This window comes from Marmota monax, unplaced genomic scaffold (assembly GCF_021218885.2).
Source record: "Marmota monax isolate L192 unplaced genomic scaffold, Marmota_monax_Labrador192_F-V1.1 WCK01_AAM20220418_F8-fsc00024, whole genome shotgun sequence".
Classification (NCBI taxonomy): Eukaryota; Metazoa; Chordata; class Mammalia; order Rodentia; family Sciuridae; genus Marmota; species Marmota monax.
The window spans coordinates 1,314,542-1,332,817 of NW_026695224.1; the positions used below are offsets into that span (position 1 = coordinate 1,314,542).

The 18,276-nt window shown below is 37.0% G+C and overlaps 1 protein-coding gene across 1 annotated transcript in view; it reads right to left on the reverse strand.

Annotated features, from left to right (window-relative positions):
* The window catches only part of LOC124086375 (histone-lysine N-methyltransferase SETMAR-like), a 35,984-nt gene extending 18,489 nt beyond the window's left edge, over positions 1 to 17,495 (reverse strand). Inside the window, exon 1 of the mRNA XM_046434547.2 lies at positions 17,022 to 17,495. Coding sequence (XP_046290503.2) covers positions 17,022 to 17,087 — 66 coding nt within the window. The 5' untranslated portion in view covers positions 17,088 to 17,495. The remainder of the gene's footprint in view (positions 1 to 17,021) is intronic.
* Between the last annotated feature and the right edge of the window lie 781 nt (positions 17,496 to 18,276).

Sequence of the window (18,276 nt, forward strand, 5' to 3'; positions counted from 1 at the left end):
TCACTAAATAGGGAAGAGAGGTGGGAGGGAAAGGGAGGGAGAAGGGGAATTACACGGAAGAAGGAAGGAGACCCTCATCGTTATACAGACAATGGAATATTATCCAGCACTAAAAAGAAATGAACTATCAAGCCAAGAAAAGACATGGAGGAATCTTAAGTGCATATTACTAAGTTAAAGAAGTCAACTGAAGAAAGTTGCATTCCGTATATGCCATTCTGAAAAAAAAAAAAAAAAACTATGAATACAGTAAATGCATTTTCCCCACAAGCTGGGGGAAAGAGGAACGAACAGGTGGAACAAACAGCATTTTGATAGTAGTGACACAACTCTATATAATACTACAGTGTTGGATACATGTCATTATAAAATTTGTCCAAACCCATAAAATGTACAACACCAAGAGAGAATCACGAATCATAATGTAAACTAGGGACTTTAGGTGATAATGGTATGTCAAAGTAGATTTATCAGATTTACCCACTGGTGGGAATGGTACTGATATGAACAAGGCTATTCTATACCTTCCACCTAAATTTTTTTGTGGGGAGAGGTACTGGGATAGAACCCAGGGACAGGGTCTCAACTAAATTGCTGAGGCTGGGGGCTGGGGATGTGGCTCAAGCGGTAGCGCGCTGGCCTGGCATGCGTGCGGCCCGGGTTCGATCCTCAGCACCACATACAAACAAAGATGTTGTGTCCGCCGAAAACTAAAAAATAAATATTTAAAAATTCTAAAAAATAAAAAAATAAAAATAAAATAAATTGCTGAGGCTGGTCTCAAATTTGCAATTCTCCTGCCTCAGCCTCCCAAGTCGCTGGGATTACACATATGCACCACCATACCACACACCAGGTTCCACTCAATTTTGCTGTGAACCTAAAATAACTCTTAAAATGAAGTCCAGTTTTTAGAAAATGGTTAAGATGGTAAATTTATGTTATGTATATCTTTTTTTTTAATTAATTTATTTTAGTTTTTCGGCGGACACAACATCTTTTGTTTGTATGTGGTGCTGAGGATCGAACCCGGGCCGCACGCATGCCAGGCGAGCACGCTACCGCTTGAGCCACATCCCCAGCCCTGTTATGTATATCTTAACACACACATACACACAAAAAAAGGGAGGTGGTTCAGTGAGTGGTTAAGCGCTCTTGGGGGTCAATCCCCAGTACCAAAAAAAAGAAAAGTATAGTCAACCGCGCGACCAGCACGCTAGCTTCATACAAGAGATTTGAAGCATAGAAGTTAACTAGTGAGATCAAAATAAACACACAAACTCAATTTACCTTTTTCTTTGACCAGGTCTGAGACGGCCCTCCCTCTGGCTCCTGCCTCCAGCCACCCGGTGGGGCAGTGAGGCTTACTCAGGACTAGCAGGAGAGAGAGAGAGAGAGACAGGGCATGCCAGAGAGTGGCCTTTTATTGAGGAACAAGAAATTCAGGGGAAAATTCCATCCAATGAAGGTGGAGGGGGACAGCATTCCAAGGTCAGGGTCAGTGATTGGTCTCAGGGTCAATGGTCATTCACACCTCCACATGGACCCTGGAAAGGGTGGGGATTAGTTCTGACACAGTTTAACCAGAACGCCTGACACCCAATCAGGGAGGTGCCCAATCACGTGCGGGAATGGCTTCCCACAGTATAGAATAAAATATTATAAAAGAAAATAATTTTTTCAGCTTGTTCTTTATTAATGTTTCTAGTATATTCTGTTCTCTACTGTTAATAACAATATTACACTCTTGGAAATTGCTGAAAGAGTAGGCGTTAAGTGTTCTCATCACAAATAAACAAGTATGTGAGGTAATATGCATGTTAATTAGTTTAGTTTAACCATTCCATCATTTATACATATTTCAAAAATATAATGTTATACCATAAAGATATATGGGTTTTGTCAATTTTAAAAAATAAAAATTTAAAAATGAAGTTTATTATGTTCTATATAATAAATATATGATAGTTTTTAAAAAACAAGAAGAGTTTTGTTTGGGGTTTATCTTTCTTAATATTTATTGAAAAGAAAAATCCTTTCTCTATTGTGGTCACCCTAAAGAGGATAGATGGACCTCCCAACCAAAATTCAGTTTAGGTATTGACACAGATGACACCACACCACCTTTGTACTGACAGGATATGAAACTGTGGCTCCATACAGATCCAAAACCATCTTGACAGAGCAAAAACAGGAGACCTTCTCAATTTTTATTGTGGCTGGAAGATGGGGCTTAACTGAGAGTTCTTACATATGAGCTTCAAGAGGCATGTGTAGTTTGAATATCCTGTGAGTTCTAAAGGAAGAAATTTTTAAAAAAAGCCCCTGGGCTTTCTTATCGATTTCATCAGATGAGGGACAGAAGGAAAAATAAGTGGTGAAGTTTCAAGGATATCAGCAATCAAGCATCAAAAATAGTCAGGCATGCTGTGGTTACACACAACTATAATAACGTTTACTTGGGAGGCTGAGGCAGGAGGAGTCCAAGTTAGAGGCCAGTGCAGGCAACTGAGTAAAACCCTATCTCAAAATAAAATGGGGGAAACAAAGATCTGAAGATGTAGATGTAGCACAGTGCTTGCCTATCACATATGAAATTCTGGGTTCAATCCCCAGTACTGGGCTGGGGATATAGCTCAAAGGGCTGGGGATATAGCTCAGTTGGTAGAGTGCTTGCCTCACATGCACAAGGCCCTGCGTTCAATACCCAGTACCACCAAAAAAAAAAAAAAAAAAAAAAGATGTTCAGTTACAAATTTTTAGCAGATGGGGTAGAGAGAGAAGATGGGAGGGGAGGGGAGGGGATGGGGGATAGTAGAGGATAGGAAAGGCAGCAGAATACAACAGACACTAGTATAGCAACATGTAAAACAGTGGATGTGTAACCGATGTGATGCTGCAATCTGTATACGGGGTAAAAATGGGAGTTCATAACCCACTTGAATCAAAGTGTGAAATATGATATGTCAAGAACTATGTAATGTTTTGAACAACCAACAATAAAAATTAAAGGAAAAAAAATCCCCAGTACTGCAAAAATAAATTTATTACAATTCACTCCCTAATGTTTACCTGATCACTAAAGTGTGCAGTTTAACTGAATGTGAATTTGTTTATAAACAAGTCATTATAGTACTATATGAGACCTGCAGAGGAGTTAATACCTGTTTCTAGACAGGGTAGAGCTGGCCTCAGCTAACAAAATAATTTTTCAAGAATTTAACCAAGATGGCAGGGCCTTATACTGTGTTTAAGGCAACAACCCATGCTCTTTTTGTGAAATCCTTTTTAAGTATTTATATGTCTTGAATGAGTTTGACAAGTCAATCTCTTGGGGGTTAGAGATGTAGCTCATCAGGCCTCTTTCCCAGCACACACAAGAGCCTGGGTTCAAGCCCCAGCACCACACACACAAAAAGTTACACATCAATCTCTTCAGAGGCAGATAATATCAATGATATGTCTTACCTGTGTTTTTGGAAAAAGCTGGATATTTTTAAGATCTTGCTTATAAAGATGTATGTGATGGCAGGGCTATTGAGGAATAGGGACCTTATAGGTGGCTAGGAAAGTGTTATATTTCCTGAAAATGAAAGCAAACTACAGCTGAGAGACTCCTGTAATAGGGACTGTTCAAAATATGTTAGCCAAACCTATGCAGAGTGCCTATGAGTTATATAGTAGAAAGACTCAATAATTTCAATAATATTGGGTATGGAGGCCTTGACAAATAGAACTATAGCATTAAGGGGCAGCAATCAACTGTGAGGCATTATTTACTTTTTCCAAGTTTAAAAAGAAAGTAAAATTGGATTATTAGATGGGCAAGCCAAGAAGATAACAATCCCTTCTCTAAGTGGGTCTTATATACCAATTTTCAATCCATCAAGGCCCTTTTTTAAATTTATATTGGGCTGGGCTGGGGATGTGGCTCAAGTGGTAGCGCGCTCGCCTGGCATGCGTGAAACCCGGCTTCGATCCTCAGCACCACATACAAACAAAGATGTTGTGTCTGCCGAAAAACTAAAAATAAATATTAAAATTCTCTCTCTCTCTCCCCCCTCCCTCTCTCTTTTTAAAAAAAATTATATTGGGCCATATTAACTGCTTGAATTAGCAGGGAAGATCTTCAGGGTTTCATGTGCTCCAGCTGGTGTTAAGTGCCATATACTTAAATGCCCTTGGGTTCAATCCCCCATACCACATTAAAAACAAAAGAACAAACAAACAAAAAAAAAAAAAACACCAAATTTTGGAACTTTTTCAGTTTTTTTGTTTCATTAGTCTTTCTGGAGGTTTAGTAGAGTCTTCCATGTTACTGCTGTTTCCTTTCCCTGTGCCACAACAAAAAAATTCTCTCAAGGGCACAAGGCAATAAAAGACCTCTATTTTCAAATTTTCAAGGTCAATATTCTTTCACTACATAATGTCCAACGCCTTGAAAAGAATCATTTCAATTATTTCACCTGTTTTTTTTACAGTTGTTTCATGGGGGAGGAAAAATGAAAGTCTTTTCTCATTTTTTTTCCTTTAAGAAAATTTTGATTCATATAGTTATGAGAAACACTACAGAGACTCCTTATATACTGTGTCTAGTTTCCTCCAATAGTAACACCTTGCAAAAAAAAATAGTATAATAAATACCACAACTAGAATTTTTTTTGGGGGGGGAGTTGTTGGGGATTGAACCTAGGGCCTTGTGAATACATACTCCTAGTTCCTACAACCAGGATATTGATATTAATACAATTCACTGATTTCATTCAGACATTTCCATATTCTAATATTTAAATTCCCTATAAGAGAATCTGTTGAAGAGATGTCACCCCCAAATAATGAAGATCCTTGAATTAAGATTTATCAAACCCCAAAATGAATTTCAACAAAACAGTATCTGCAAGAATAAGTACAGTTCTCCCTTATTTGTAATTGTACTTTCTCCCATTTTAGTTACTGGCAGTCAACCAAGGTTTCAAAATATTACATGAAAAATCCCAGAAATAATTTATAAAATTAAAATTACATGCCTGAATGGCATGAAATCTTATGCCAACATGTTTCATGCCACATGGGATGTGAATCATCCCTTTGTTCACTGTTTCTATCTACCTATTAGTAGCTCCAGGTTATCAGACCAACTGTCTTGGTACAGCAATGCATATTTCCAAGTAACTCTTACTTTACTTAATAATGACACCAAAGAACAAGAATAGTGATGCTAGCAATTTTATTTCAGTTTATTCCTTTATCTGTTCTATTTTATTAGTTCTTTTAATATCTTACTATGCCTAATTTATACATTAAAACTTACCATGGGTATGCATATATATAGGGAAACAACAATAAATATATAAGGCCTTGGAACATATCCCGTGAGAATAAGGAGGAACTGCTATATAGCCAAAAAATTGTAAAAAAGCCAATTCTTCTCTGTTTTTATCTAATAAAGCTTAGCTGTCATACTTTATATTCATGTATTTATAAATGCCTAATACTCTAGTGTATAAACATGTTGTCTAATTAGCTAACAAATTCTAGTATTCCTTTTTCAATAAAAATATTGTAAGACTATTTCATTGTACCTAGACATGCTGTCTATTTAAGATGCTGCTGAAATTGTAAATAATATAGCCAAAACAACAATGAACAATAATAGTTTTTTTAAAAAATACTGCAAAAGCCTGTATTTTAGAGAATAAAATCCTTAATAATTAATTTATAAAACACAACTAAACTCCAGATAAACTCAAGTCCATATTTTATTAAGTATGACTCATGGCTATTTCAAACTACAACTAAAAATTATTTTTTTAAAGTAAAATATGCCATAGATAGGTGTGGTACATTTGCTTGTTTTTCATTTTACATCTCAGTTCAAATGAAATTCAAAGACAATTAACTCATTGCTTAAAATTCAACATATCAGGACTGGAACTGTAGCTCAGTGGTAGAGCACTTTCCTAGCAAATGTGAAGCACTGGGTTCAATCCTCAGCACCACATAAAAATAAACAAACAAAATAAAGCTATTTTGTCCATCTACAACTAAAAACATTTTCTAAAAAATTCAAGATATGAGGAAAATCATATGACCTTATTCAAAACTAGCAGAGACTTTTCTAGTTAAAGGATATGCTGATATTCAATTAAAAAGGTTGATTTCCACTAGTTAATGAAAATATTTAATATAAACATCCCATCTACTGAACTAATTATCACCTCCCACAACAAACAAAAACAATCACTACTTCCACAAAATCCATTTATGAAAAGAAAGTTTACTGTAAAAACACTTATAAAATGGGTTGAACAAGCTGGATAGCATTAATCCAAGGGTTAATTACAATATAATTTGTATTTTGTGTTGAAGATAATTATTGATAAATTATTATTTTTTTTTTCAGAGTAGAAATTAGAAGTTTATTAAAGGACAGCAGAAAAGACTTCTCCCGGAGGAAGAAGGGGACCCAAGAGGTGGAATCCATTGATAAATTATTCTAATCCTGTATTTCCAGGAATTTAAGAAGGAAAATTAAAGTTAAAATATTTATTGATAAAATTGTGGGGCACTCATAAACAAGAATTATGGCATTTGCCAGTAAAAAAATGGTACTGTAAAAGGAGGGAACTGCTAAGTGAAATAATCCAGTCCCTCCAAAAATCAAAGTCAGAATGTTCTCTTTGATATGTGAATGCTAACCCACAACAAGAAAGGGGAAGATTAGAAGTTTATTATGAAGGGCAGAGAGGGAGGATGAGAATAAAAAAGAGAGTAGAATGAACCAAACGTATCTTTCCTATCCTTACATATGAATAGACAACCAATGTAACTCCATATCATATACAACCATAATCATGGGATCCTAATTGGAACAAGTTATACTTATTCTATGTATGTATAATATATCAAAATACACTTTACTGTCATGTGTATCTAGAAAGAAACAAACAAACCAGCATGTTTATGGACCATCTGGCCCAGACTTGCTCCCATCATTCCCTAAACTGGCTAGCTTTTTAGGAACAGAAAGGGGGCATTCACTGTCCTCTCACTAACTCCAGTTGATTTTTCTAACAATTACTCAGCACCATGCTAGGGTATTTGCATGAATGAATGGCAAATATTTTTATGAGGAGGATGATACTGAGGACCATATCTTCCTTAAACCTTAACTGTCAAAAATATCAAAGCAAAATTTGAGTGCTGGTTTTAATGACTATGATGGACTCTACTCTCTGGGTATTTGTGCTTTTCCTTCTTCTAATTATAGATTTACCTAGACCCAGGATTCCATTCATTCTCTTAACCCTGTCCACAGCTCCTTGAGCACCCTGTATGAAAGTTTCTTCACCTTACTCTCTTTCCTCCTCACAGAGCACATGAAGTGCATATTTGTAATTTTATTTATGATAAAAAAAGTATTGCTATCACATTTGTTGTTCTTATTGTTTTACTTGATCAATTAAGCATAAAAAATATGCAACCATGGGGCTGGCATTGTGACTCAGCAGGAGATACAGCACTCGCCTAGCACGTGCCAGGCGCTGGGTTGGATCCTCAGCACCACAGAAAAATAAATAAATAAAATAAAAGTATTTTTAAAAAAATAAAAAAATAAAGGTATTGCATCCAACTAGAACTAAAAAATATTTTTAAAAAATCATGCAACCATAAAAAAATTGTGGAGCACTATATTAAATGATTCTTTGAACACAGGTTGTTTTTATATTTTCAAAGTAAGACTGAAGGAAACTATTAAGAAAAAAAGTCAAAAAAAAAAAAAAAGAAAAGAAAAAAAGACCTTGTCTTATTTTGTTTCCTTTTAAAGCGGCTTTAAAATTCTATAATTCTTCTCAACCTTTTATTATTTTAAGAACCAAAAATCATTTGTCAGTAGACATACAACAAAAAATATTCTATGAACAGTCTCTAAAATAAAAATAAAAAATCTGTTCTATACCAAAAACCAAATAGGAGAAAACTAAGGTAAAAATTAAAACTTATAAACAAAAATTACTAGATAGGACAAATATCATGTGATTCAACTTCTGTGAGCAAATTCAGAGACAGGAAAAAAAAAAAAAGAGGTTACCAGGGGAGTAGGGTATAGAAAAGTATGAGAAGTTATTATTTAATGGACACAGTTTCTCTTTGGGATGATGAAAAAGTTCTGGAAATTCATAGTTGTGATGGCTGCACAACACTATGAATGTACATAACACTACTGAATTATATGCTGAAAAATCATTAAAATGGTAGTTATGCATATTTTACCACAATTCTAAAAAATATTAAAAGAATAGTAATAATTTTGAATAAAATATACACATCACAAGGACTTAGTAAACTGAGTGATAAGAAAAACAGATATGAAACACCTTGAAAATGAAAAGTAAAAAACACTGATCAGGGTCTCAATTTTGATACTCCTAATATTTTTGTTGGGGGATTTGAGGGTTTTATTTTTCATTTTGGAGGTTTGGAGTTTTTGCTTTTTCATTATTTATTTATTCTAATTGGGTCTGTATGACAGCAGAATGCATTTTGATTCACTGTACACAATTGCAGCACAATTTTTCTTTCTCTGGTTATACACCATGTAGCATCACACCATATGTGCAGTCATACATGTACCTAGGGTAATGGTGTCCATATTTCACCATCTCTCCTGCCCCCCATTCTTCCTCCCTTCTCCTTCCTCCCCTTTGCCCAATCAAAGTTCCTCCATTTTTCCAATGCCTGCCCCTACATTATGGATCAGCATCCACTTATCAGAGAGAACATTCAGTCTTCGTTTTCTGGCTTACTTTGTTTAGCATGATATTCTCCAACTCTATCCATTTACCTGCACATGCCATAATTTTATTCTCTTTTAATGCTGAGTAATATTCCATTGGGTATATATACCACAGTTTCTTTATCCATTCATCTATTGAAGGGCATCTAGGCTGATTCCAAAAAATAAAACAATTTTGTGGGTTTTTTTTTTTTTTTGTGTGTGTGTGTGTGTGTTTTGGTTTTGGTTTTGTTTTTTGGCAGTGCTGGAAATTAAATTAAGGGCCTTGCACACACTAGGCAAGCACTTGACCACTGAGATACATCCTGCTCCTCTATTTAAAACTTAAAGCATAGTTTCATAACCAGAGTTAAGTATTAATAATAAAAAAAAAGAACCCTCACCTTTAAAAAAAAAAATTAGAGTCAAGCAGTAGCACATGCCTGTAATCCTAGCAACTCAGGAGGCTAAAGCAGAAGAATCACAAGTTCAAGGCCAGCATCAGCAACTTATCGAGGCCCTAAGCAACTTAGTGAGACCTGTCTCAAAATGAAAAATCAGAAGGGGTGGGGACATGGTTAGTGGTTATAAGTACCCCTGGGTTCAATCTCCAGTAAACTGCCCCCGCCAAATTAGAAAGCATCCCGTTATAATCAAAAAACAATTTTACTTTCTTCAGTTATTTTTACTAAAATGAATACTAGTTCCTTTAACTAACACGATGTATTCCAATTTATGTAATATTTGGTATACTCAAAAGAATATATGTGGGCTGGGTTGTAGCTCGGTGGTAGCGCACTTGCCTGGCATGCATGAGGCATTGGGTTTGATTCTCAGCACCACATACAAATAAATAAAATAAAGGTCCATCAACAACTAAAAAATATTTTTAAAAAAGAATATATGTAACATACTGTAACATTTTGTTTTTAACAAAATACTCACAAGTGTTTACTTACACAAAAAACAATTAATGAATTGGGCATCACCCCAAACCAACAGAAGTTCAGAGAGCTCCACCTGAGCTCATAGAGTATAGTGATGCACACCTGTAATCCCAGCAATCTGGGAGGCTGAAGAAGGAGAATTGAAAGTTCCAGGCCAGCCTAAGCGATTTAACAAGACCCTGTTCTCAAGGAAAAAAAAAAAAAAGTTTTAAAAGTAGGGTTGGGGAGGTAAAGCACCTGTGGTTTCAACCCCCAGTACCAGGAAAAAAAAAAAAAGAAGAGAGGACTCCACCCATCAATATAAGTAGGCAGTATTTCTAGACAAAAAAAAAAAAAAAAAAAAAAAGGAAAGAAAAAAATACAGAAATATCTTAAATAGTTACAGGTCTCAACTGCCTACTTTGGGCATAATATGAGGCCCAAATGTGGACATGATAAGTCCCGTGTGAGCTATATCATTTAAATATATATATATACATATATATATATATACACACACACACACACACACATAAATATATATTATCATTAATATATACCACACACACTTATGTCTTTCCACAATGTAAAAATTTACTGAATAACAATAACGTCACAAGCTACATCACTTTCATCCACTTCAACTCATCAAAATACTCATGGTTCATTTGTGTTATGACCAAAGCAATCACAATTCTTTTATTCCATTCCAATCTTAACTACTATTAACTATAATACTCAAGTCACATATCACACTTTACATAGTGATTTAGAAGTTACAAAACTTCTAAGAAACGGTTAACAGTGGTCACAGGGTTCCAAGAGGCAGAACTGAGAGCAAAGGCAGAGGGCTGAATATATATGCAAAAGAGTCAATGCAGGTGGGTTAGATAAGATTAAGAACCAATCAAAGAACTTGTTTAGGGCACAGAACCCTCAGGGTACAAAACTGTTCGAGTCCAAATGGTCTGGACAGCAGGCAGTATTAAGTGGGCCACATCAAACAGGGAGACTGATCAGATCTAAAGACCTAGGGAGTTAGGAGTTTGTGGCCTGTCAATCTCGTGGTCTAACAAGATGAGGGATTGTAGTGTACCCACTCATACCACTAACTTAGGTGCCTCTCCTTTTGTGTTTTTTTTTTCTTTTTTCATATTTATTTTTTAGTTGTAATTAGACACAATACCTTTATTTTCTTTATTATTATGTGGTGCTGAGGATTGAACCCAGGGCTTTGCACGTGGTAGGCAAGCGTTCCACCACTGAGCCACAACCCCACCCCACTTTTATGTGTTTTAGGTAAGGAATTGCACCATTCAGAGGTCTGATATATCTGTTAAATTCTAGGGCCTGCTTTCAAGAGTTTTATACACCCATGCATCCATGTGCTTCTGATTTAGTTCAGATACTCCGCAGGTGTATTATTATTATTATTATAGCAAAACTAATTTGTTATCAGTTTGTGCCTTAGGATCTTGCTGTGCAGTTGGATATTACTCTTTTTGACAAATTTTATAAGTCCAATGTCTGGTGGTTATCTATTTGCCCAGACAAGTCACCAAGTCATTCTGCCTTAGCCCTTGCACCAAAATGGCATAGCTAAAAGCAAACTGATAGAGTACAAAATGGAAAAACTCAGGGCTAGGCACTGCTGTTCTATACAACAGAGTAATTCAGAGCAGGGCACAGCTTGCTCTGGATGTATTCTGATCAATTGGCAGCCCATGACTGGTTGAGACTCAGCAATTTGTCACAAGAATATACACTTAAGTTGGTTACAGCTTATTTACAAACTAAAGTCAAGGTTAGCTAGATAGGAGTCAGGTTTAGGCCAAATTTAATTTAACAATACCCAATGAGCTCCTTTCAAATGAAACTGAGCCTTTTTTTTTTTTTTTTTTGTGTGTGTGTGTGTGTTTTACTGGAGATTTAATCCAGAGCCTACTACAACCTAGGCAAGTGCTCTACCACTAAGCTATATCCCAAACAATTAAAAAAAAATTTTTTTGATACAGGGTCTTGCTAAATTGTCCAAGATGGCCTTTAAAATTATGATCCTCTTGCCTCAGTTTCCTGAGCAGCTGAGACTACAAACATGTACCACGGCATCCAGTTTCATCTGCTTTGGTTATAAGCAGTTCTGTTCAACACTGTACTAGAAGTTCTAACCAGATCAATAAGGCAAGAAAAATTTTAAAAAGGCACCTAAGTTGAAAAAGAAGCAAAACTATCTCTATTTGCAGGTAATATTGGCAGATGTAAGAAAAAAAAAAAAACTCAAAATCAGCCTTATTTCTATATACAAGCAATGACCAATCCAAAAAACAATTAATTTATAAGACTATCAAAAAGAATAAAATAATACACAGCCAGGCACCACAGTGAGTACTAGTAACAGAAACTAAGGCAGGAGAATCAAGGATCACCTGAGCCCAGGAGTTCAAGGCCTGCCTATTAAATATACTGAGAGCCTGTCTCTTCTGGGAAAAAATTGAAATAAAACACTTAGGAATAAATTTAACCAAGGAAATACAAGACTTATATACACTCAAAATTACAGGACATTGCTGAAATCTTAGCGTAAATAAACGGTAAGACAACCCTTTATGTAAGACAACATTAATTAAAGACCTAATATTAAGATTCCAATACTCCAAAAAGCAGTCTATAAAATCAGTGCAATCCTACCAAAATTCCAATAGTCTTTTTTTTGCAAAAATGCAAACTCTGATCTTAAAATTAATATAGAATTATATAGGATCCTTAGAAGCCACAACAATCTTAAAAAAGAAGAACAAAATTGAAGGATTCACTTTTTATTTCCAATCTTTTTCAAATTCATTTATGGTCAACTGATTTTCCGTAACAATGCCACCATCATTCAATAAGGGAAAAAACCCCTCTTCAACCAATGGTGCCAAGAAAACTAGATATCCATATACAAAACAAGGAAGTCAAACCCTTACCTTAAATCATAAATGAAAATTAACTCAAAATTAATTAGAGACCTATTTAATAGAACAACTAAAGTATAAAACTCTTAGATGAAAAATGGGGTAAATCTTCATGATCTTGGGTTTGAAAATACTTTCTTAGTTGTGACAATAAAAGCACAAGCAGCTACATCAAATTGGACTACATCAAAATTTAAAACTTCTGAGCATCAAAAGACTATCAAGAAAATAAAAAAGAAAACCTACACAATGAGTTTTTGCCAATATCTTCAAATAATATGTCTGATAAGGTTCTAATATACAAAATGTACAAAAGCTCTTATAACAACACCAAGAAGAAAACCCAATTTAAAAAATTAGACATTTCAGGGCTGGGGCTGTAGCTCAGGGGCAGAGGGCTTGCCTTGCACATATGAGGCACTGGGTTCAATCCTCAGCACTACATAAAAATAAATAAATAAATAAATAAAGATATTTTGTCCATCTACAACTAAAAAAAAAAGTTTTTTTTTTAAAAGATTTTTCTCCAAGTAAGATATACAAATGGCCAATAAGCACAAGATGCTCAATGTTCTTAATAGAAAAATTCAGTTTAAAACCACAATTGATATCTCATATCACACACACTAGTGTGACTATTTTTTCTAACAAAAACTAACGAAGTATTGATGAGGATATGAAAAACTTAGAACCTTCTTACACTGCTGATGAGAATTTAAAATAATACAACTGCTGTGGAAAACTGGCAATTCCTCAATAAGTTAAAATTGTCATATGCCTTTGCAATTCCACTTCTAGGTATATACTAAAAGTAAAAATAGGTGTTGAAACAAAAACATGTACATGAATGTTCACAACACCACTATTCACAATAACCAACAAGTATTATTTATGTCCCTCAATAGAAGAATGGATAAACAAAATGTCATTTTACTATGAAAAGGAATGAAGAACTGACACATGCTACATATCTGGATGAACCCTGAAAACAGTATATATTTTTACCACAATAAAAAGTTCAACACTACATATAATCCGCAATGAATGAAAATTGTAAACCAAGGGCTGGGGTTGTGGCTCAGCAGTAGAGCGCTCGCCTAGCATGCACAGAGCCCTGGGTTCAATCCTCAGCACCACATAAAAATAAATAAATGGAATAAAGGTATTGTGTCTAACTACAACTAAAAAAATAATAAAAAATTGTAAACCAATTGCACTCAAAATAGCATCCTGAAAACAAATTCACAGGGATAAACTTAATAAAATATGTATAAAACCTGTACACTGAAAATGGAAAACACTGCTGAGAGAAATGAAGAGGAGGCAATAAACTTCTCTTGCTGAGAGAAAGCTAGAGGTAATTATTTTGAAAAAAACAGAGTAAGGTTCACATTGTGGCATGAAAGTAGAGGCCTTAAAATGGTTTTAAGAGGGAGTTTTAAATGAATAACTTTTCTAGTCAAGAATAATTATATGCTATATACTTTCACAGAGGATACAGTTTTAAAAATCTGGGTTATGATATGAGTAAAGGACTAACAAAACTTTTATGTGAACAAAGCCATTTGTGAACCTTCCTCTGGTACTATTAGTATGATAGAGGTGGAATGTCAGCAATGCTACCAGGCAATTCTGCTTTTGGTAAAAATGACCCATTTGGCTTCTGCACTGAGGATGCACCTAATGAAAAGCCATACCTCTGAACCTCCCTAAATACATTAAAATCATGACATTCCCTGTAAGGTTTTGATCAAGGGCTAAGAAATGGGGCTGGGGCTATAGCTCGGTGGCAGAACACTTACCTAGCACATGTGAGGCACTGGGTTTGATCCTTATCACCACATAAATAAAATAAAATAAAGTCATGTTGTTCATCTACAATTACAAAAAAAAATTTAAAGGCTAAGAAAAACAAAATTTCCAAGACATAATGGATCTAGAACCTCTACAATGAAAATTATAAAACAACGAAGAAAGAAATTGAGTAAGACAGTAAATGTGGAAAATCTCCCATGTTCATGGACTGGGAGAATTTAATAGTTAAAATTGCCTTATAAATTGATCTACAAAGTCAGTGCAATACCTATCAAATACCAATGACATTTTTCACAGAACTAGAAAAAACAAACCTAAAATTCATATGGAAGCACAAAGACTTCAAAATAGCCAAAGAAATCCTGAGCAAAAAGAGCAATGCTGTAGACACCACAATACTTGATTTCGAAATGTACTAGAGTCATAATAACAAAAACAGAATGGTACTTGCATAAAAATAGGCATTAAGACCAATGGAATAGAACAAGAATACACAGGAATAAACCCACACACTGAAGGTCATCTGATTCTAAACAAGGGAGTCAAAATTTTTTTTTTTTTATGAAAATAGTCTTTTTAACAAATTGTGCTGGGAAAATGGGATATCCCTCTGTAGAAGATTGAAATTCAAATCCTTATCTCTCACCCTGTACAAAATTCAACTCAAAATGGATCAAAGATCTTAAGTTCTGAAACTTTCTAATGACTAGAGGAAAACATAAGGGAAACAATTCAAAATATTGGTTTCACCAACCATTTCCTGCATAGTGCTCCAATAGTTCTGGAAATAATAGCAAGAAATGACAAGTGGGATTACATCAAATTGAAAAGCTTCTGCACAGCAAAGGAAACCATCAACAGGATGAAGACAGCCTACAAAATGGGAGAAAATCTTTGCCAGCTACTCATCTGACAGGAATTAATATCCAGAATATTCAAAGAACTAAAAAAATGTAATCCAATCAATAAATGGGCAAATGAGTTTAACAGACACCTTCCCAAAATAAACACAAATGGCCAATAAGAATATGAAAAATGGTAAACATCATTAGCCATTAGGGAAATGCAAATCACAAAAACTACACTGAGCCAGTGTGGTGACTGAAGCACCCCTGGAACCCCAGCTGCTAGGGAGGCTGAGGCAGGAGGACCTTGAGTTCAAACCCAAGCCTCAGCAAAGCTAGGCGCTTCATATATTTATATATATTTAATTTAAATAAATAAATTTTAAAATATTTTTTTAAAAATTAATTTTAAAAAAAAGCTAGGCACCAAGCAACTCAATGAGACCCTATCTCTAAATAAAATACAAAATAGGGCTGGGGACGCGGCTCAGTGGTCGAGTGCCCCTAAATTCAATCCTTGATACCAAAAAAAAAAAAAACCTACATTGAGATTCCATATCACCCCAACCAGAATGGCTACTAGTAAGAAATCAAAAAATAACAAATGCTAAGAATGTGGGAAAGAGGAATCCTTACACACTGCTGATGGGAATGTAAATTAGTAAAGCCAAACCAGTATGAAGGTTTCTAAAAATATAACCATCATACGATACAGTTATATCATTCTTGGGTATATAGCAGAATGAATCAATGCTAGCATGCAAAAAAAGAGACACCTGCATTCCCAATGTTTATTGCAGCACTGTTTACAATAGCGAAGATATGAAATCAGTCTAGATGCCCATGAATGAATGGATTAAAAAATGCTATATATAATACAATGGAGTATTTTGCAGTCATAAAGAAGAATGAAATTATGTCATTTGCAGGTAAATGGATGGAACTGGAGATCATCACGTTAAGCGAAATAAGCCAGACTCATACAAGTATTCCACATTTCCTCAAATGCGGCACAGAGAGTGAAGGTTGGGTAAGGAGGACTACAAAAAGTAGTAGGGAGTGTGTCAGTAAAATATGTAAACAGAGAGAGTGGTTATCAATAAAGCACGGATACTTCACAATGAAACTCGTTATTCTGTACAATTAATATTTGCTAATAATGATAAAGTATAAATTCAAATAAAAACTTTACAGCAGATTATTACTGTGGTTATTAAATTTTAAAGTATATTAAAATCACCAATTTACTGAATTACGTCATTACATCAGGGTCCCTTTCGTCACGTTAAAGTGTCCACCCAAACACTGTCTGGGCAATTTTGGGAGATCACCACACACAACTGAAATGGGAACAAAGCAACCCTGTGTGGCAGGACGGAGCCTTCGGAGCCAGGGGCCTGGACTCGGAGTCGGGCACACCGGGCATTCCCGCCAGCCCAAGGGAGCTAGAAGGGGCCTTGCTCCTCCACTGGGGCCGCGGCCCCTAAGGTCCTAGCGCTGTCACCCGCGGCCCGCAAGGCGACTCCGTAGGGTCCCGACACAAACCCACGCCCCCTCCCGCGCAGCCGGGTCAGACCACCAGGGGGCCTCCAGTCTGGCCACCGGCCCGGGCGTTTCCCTGGCAACCCCTCGGCTCCGCCCGACCGGTCCCAACGGCAGCCTAGCAACGGCCCCTGCCTGCGCGCGCCCGGCCCCCGGCGCCCACCTGTTGGTCGCATTCCGGACATGACTTGGTGGCCATCTTTACTTTCTTGGCTCGAGTTGCAGACATGCTCCTCTCCTTCGGCAGCGGCGGCTCGGGCTCCTCCCCTAAGTACCTGAGCAGCCCGGCCTCCGGTAGCCCCGTCCTCACTCCCGCAGGTAGGACCCAGGATCTGACGGCGCGCGCGCACGTGCGCGAGCTCGTGCCGGGCCTGCGTGCGGAGGGGCGGGGCGCCGTGGTGGCCGGCGGTGGACTGAGGGTCCCCGGCGCCCGGTCCTCGGGACTGAGGCTCACGTGCCCCAGTGCCTCAGCTTGTGCCCTGCACCCTGCGCCCCCGGAGCTCGCCCCGAGTCTCACGAGGAGCCTGCTGGGCAGTCTGGCGTGGCGATGGCCAAGTCTCCTCCCGGGCGGACTGCGGTGTGCGTGGCTCCGGGAACCGGGGTCGAGCTCGGCCTACGGCTGCCGGGGTAGGGCGGGCCGTGGTGCTGGGCACGCCCCCTCCCTGGCAGAAGAAACTTTTAACTGTTCCTTTGCAGGACAAATTGTTTGAACTCCCTGAAGGGAAAGGGGACGGTACCATGTTTAGCACAGGTCCTGTCATTTAGTACACTTCAGTAAATATTAGCAAGGCTAGTTGGCGAGCAACTATAATAGATATTTGACGAAAGCCTTGGACCCGAGGCAGTAGTTGAAAGTTCATTCATTTAGTCAAAAAATAATTGTTTAAGGCCCATTGCAGATACATTGAATAATATTAAATGTCTGCCTTGGAGGAGCAATCTCCACTCTGAGCGGGTGCCTAAGTTGCCCAGACTGTCCTGGAATTTGTGATCCTTCTGCCTCAGCCTCCCATCCCAAATAGGTGGGATAACATCATGAACCACCACACCGGCAAGGATATTCATTTTAAATTTCTATTCAAAATGAATTGATACCGGGTGCAGTAGCGCACGCTTGTAATGCCAGCGACTCGGGAGGCTGAGACAGGAAGATTTCAAATTGAAAGCCAGCCTCGAGGCACTAAGCAACTCAGGCTCTGTCTCTAATAAAATGCAAAAAGGGGTTGGGGGGCTGGGTATGTGGCTCAGTCGTTCAGTGCCCCTGGGTTCAATCACCAGTACCAAAAAAAAAAAAGGTGATGTATATTGAAAATTCATATAACAATCCTCATAACTGGCCAGTTCTAACAATTTGTCCTATAAAGTAGTAAATTTTAAATCATCTTTCCTTGAAAGAAATGAATTCCAAAGCCATGATT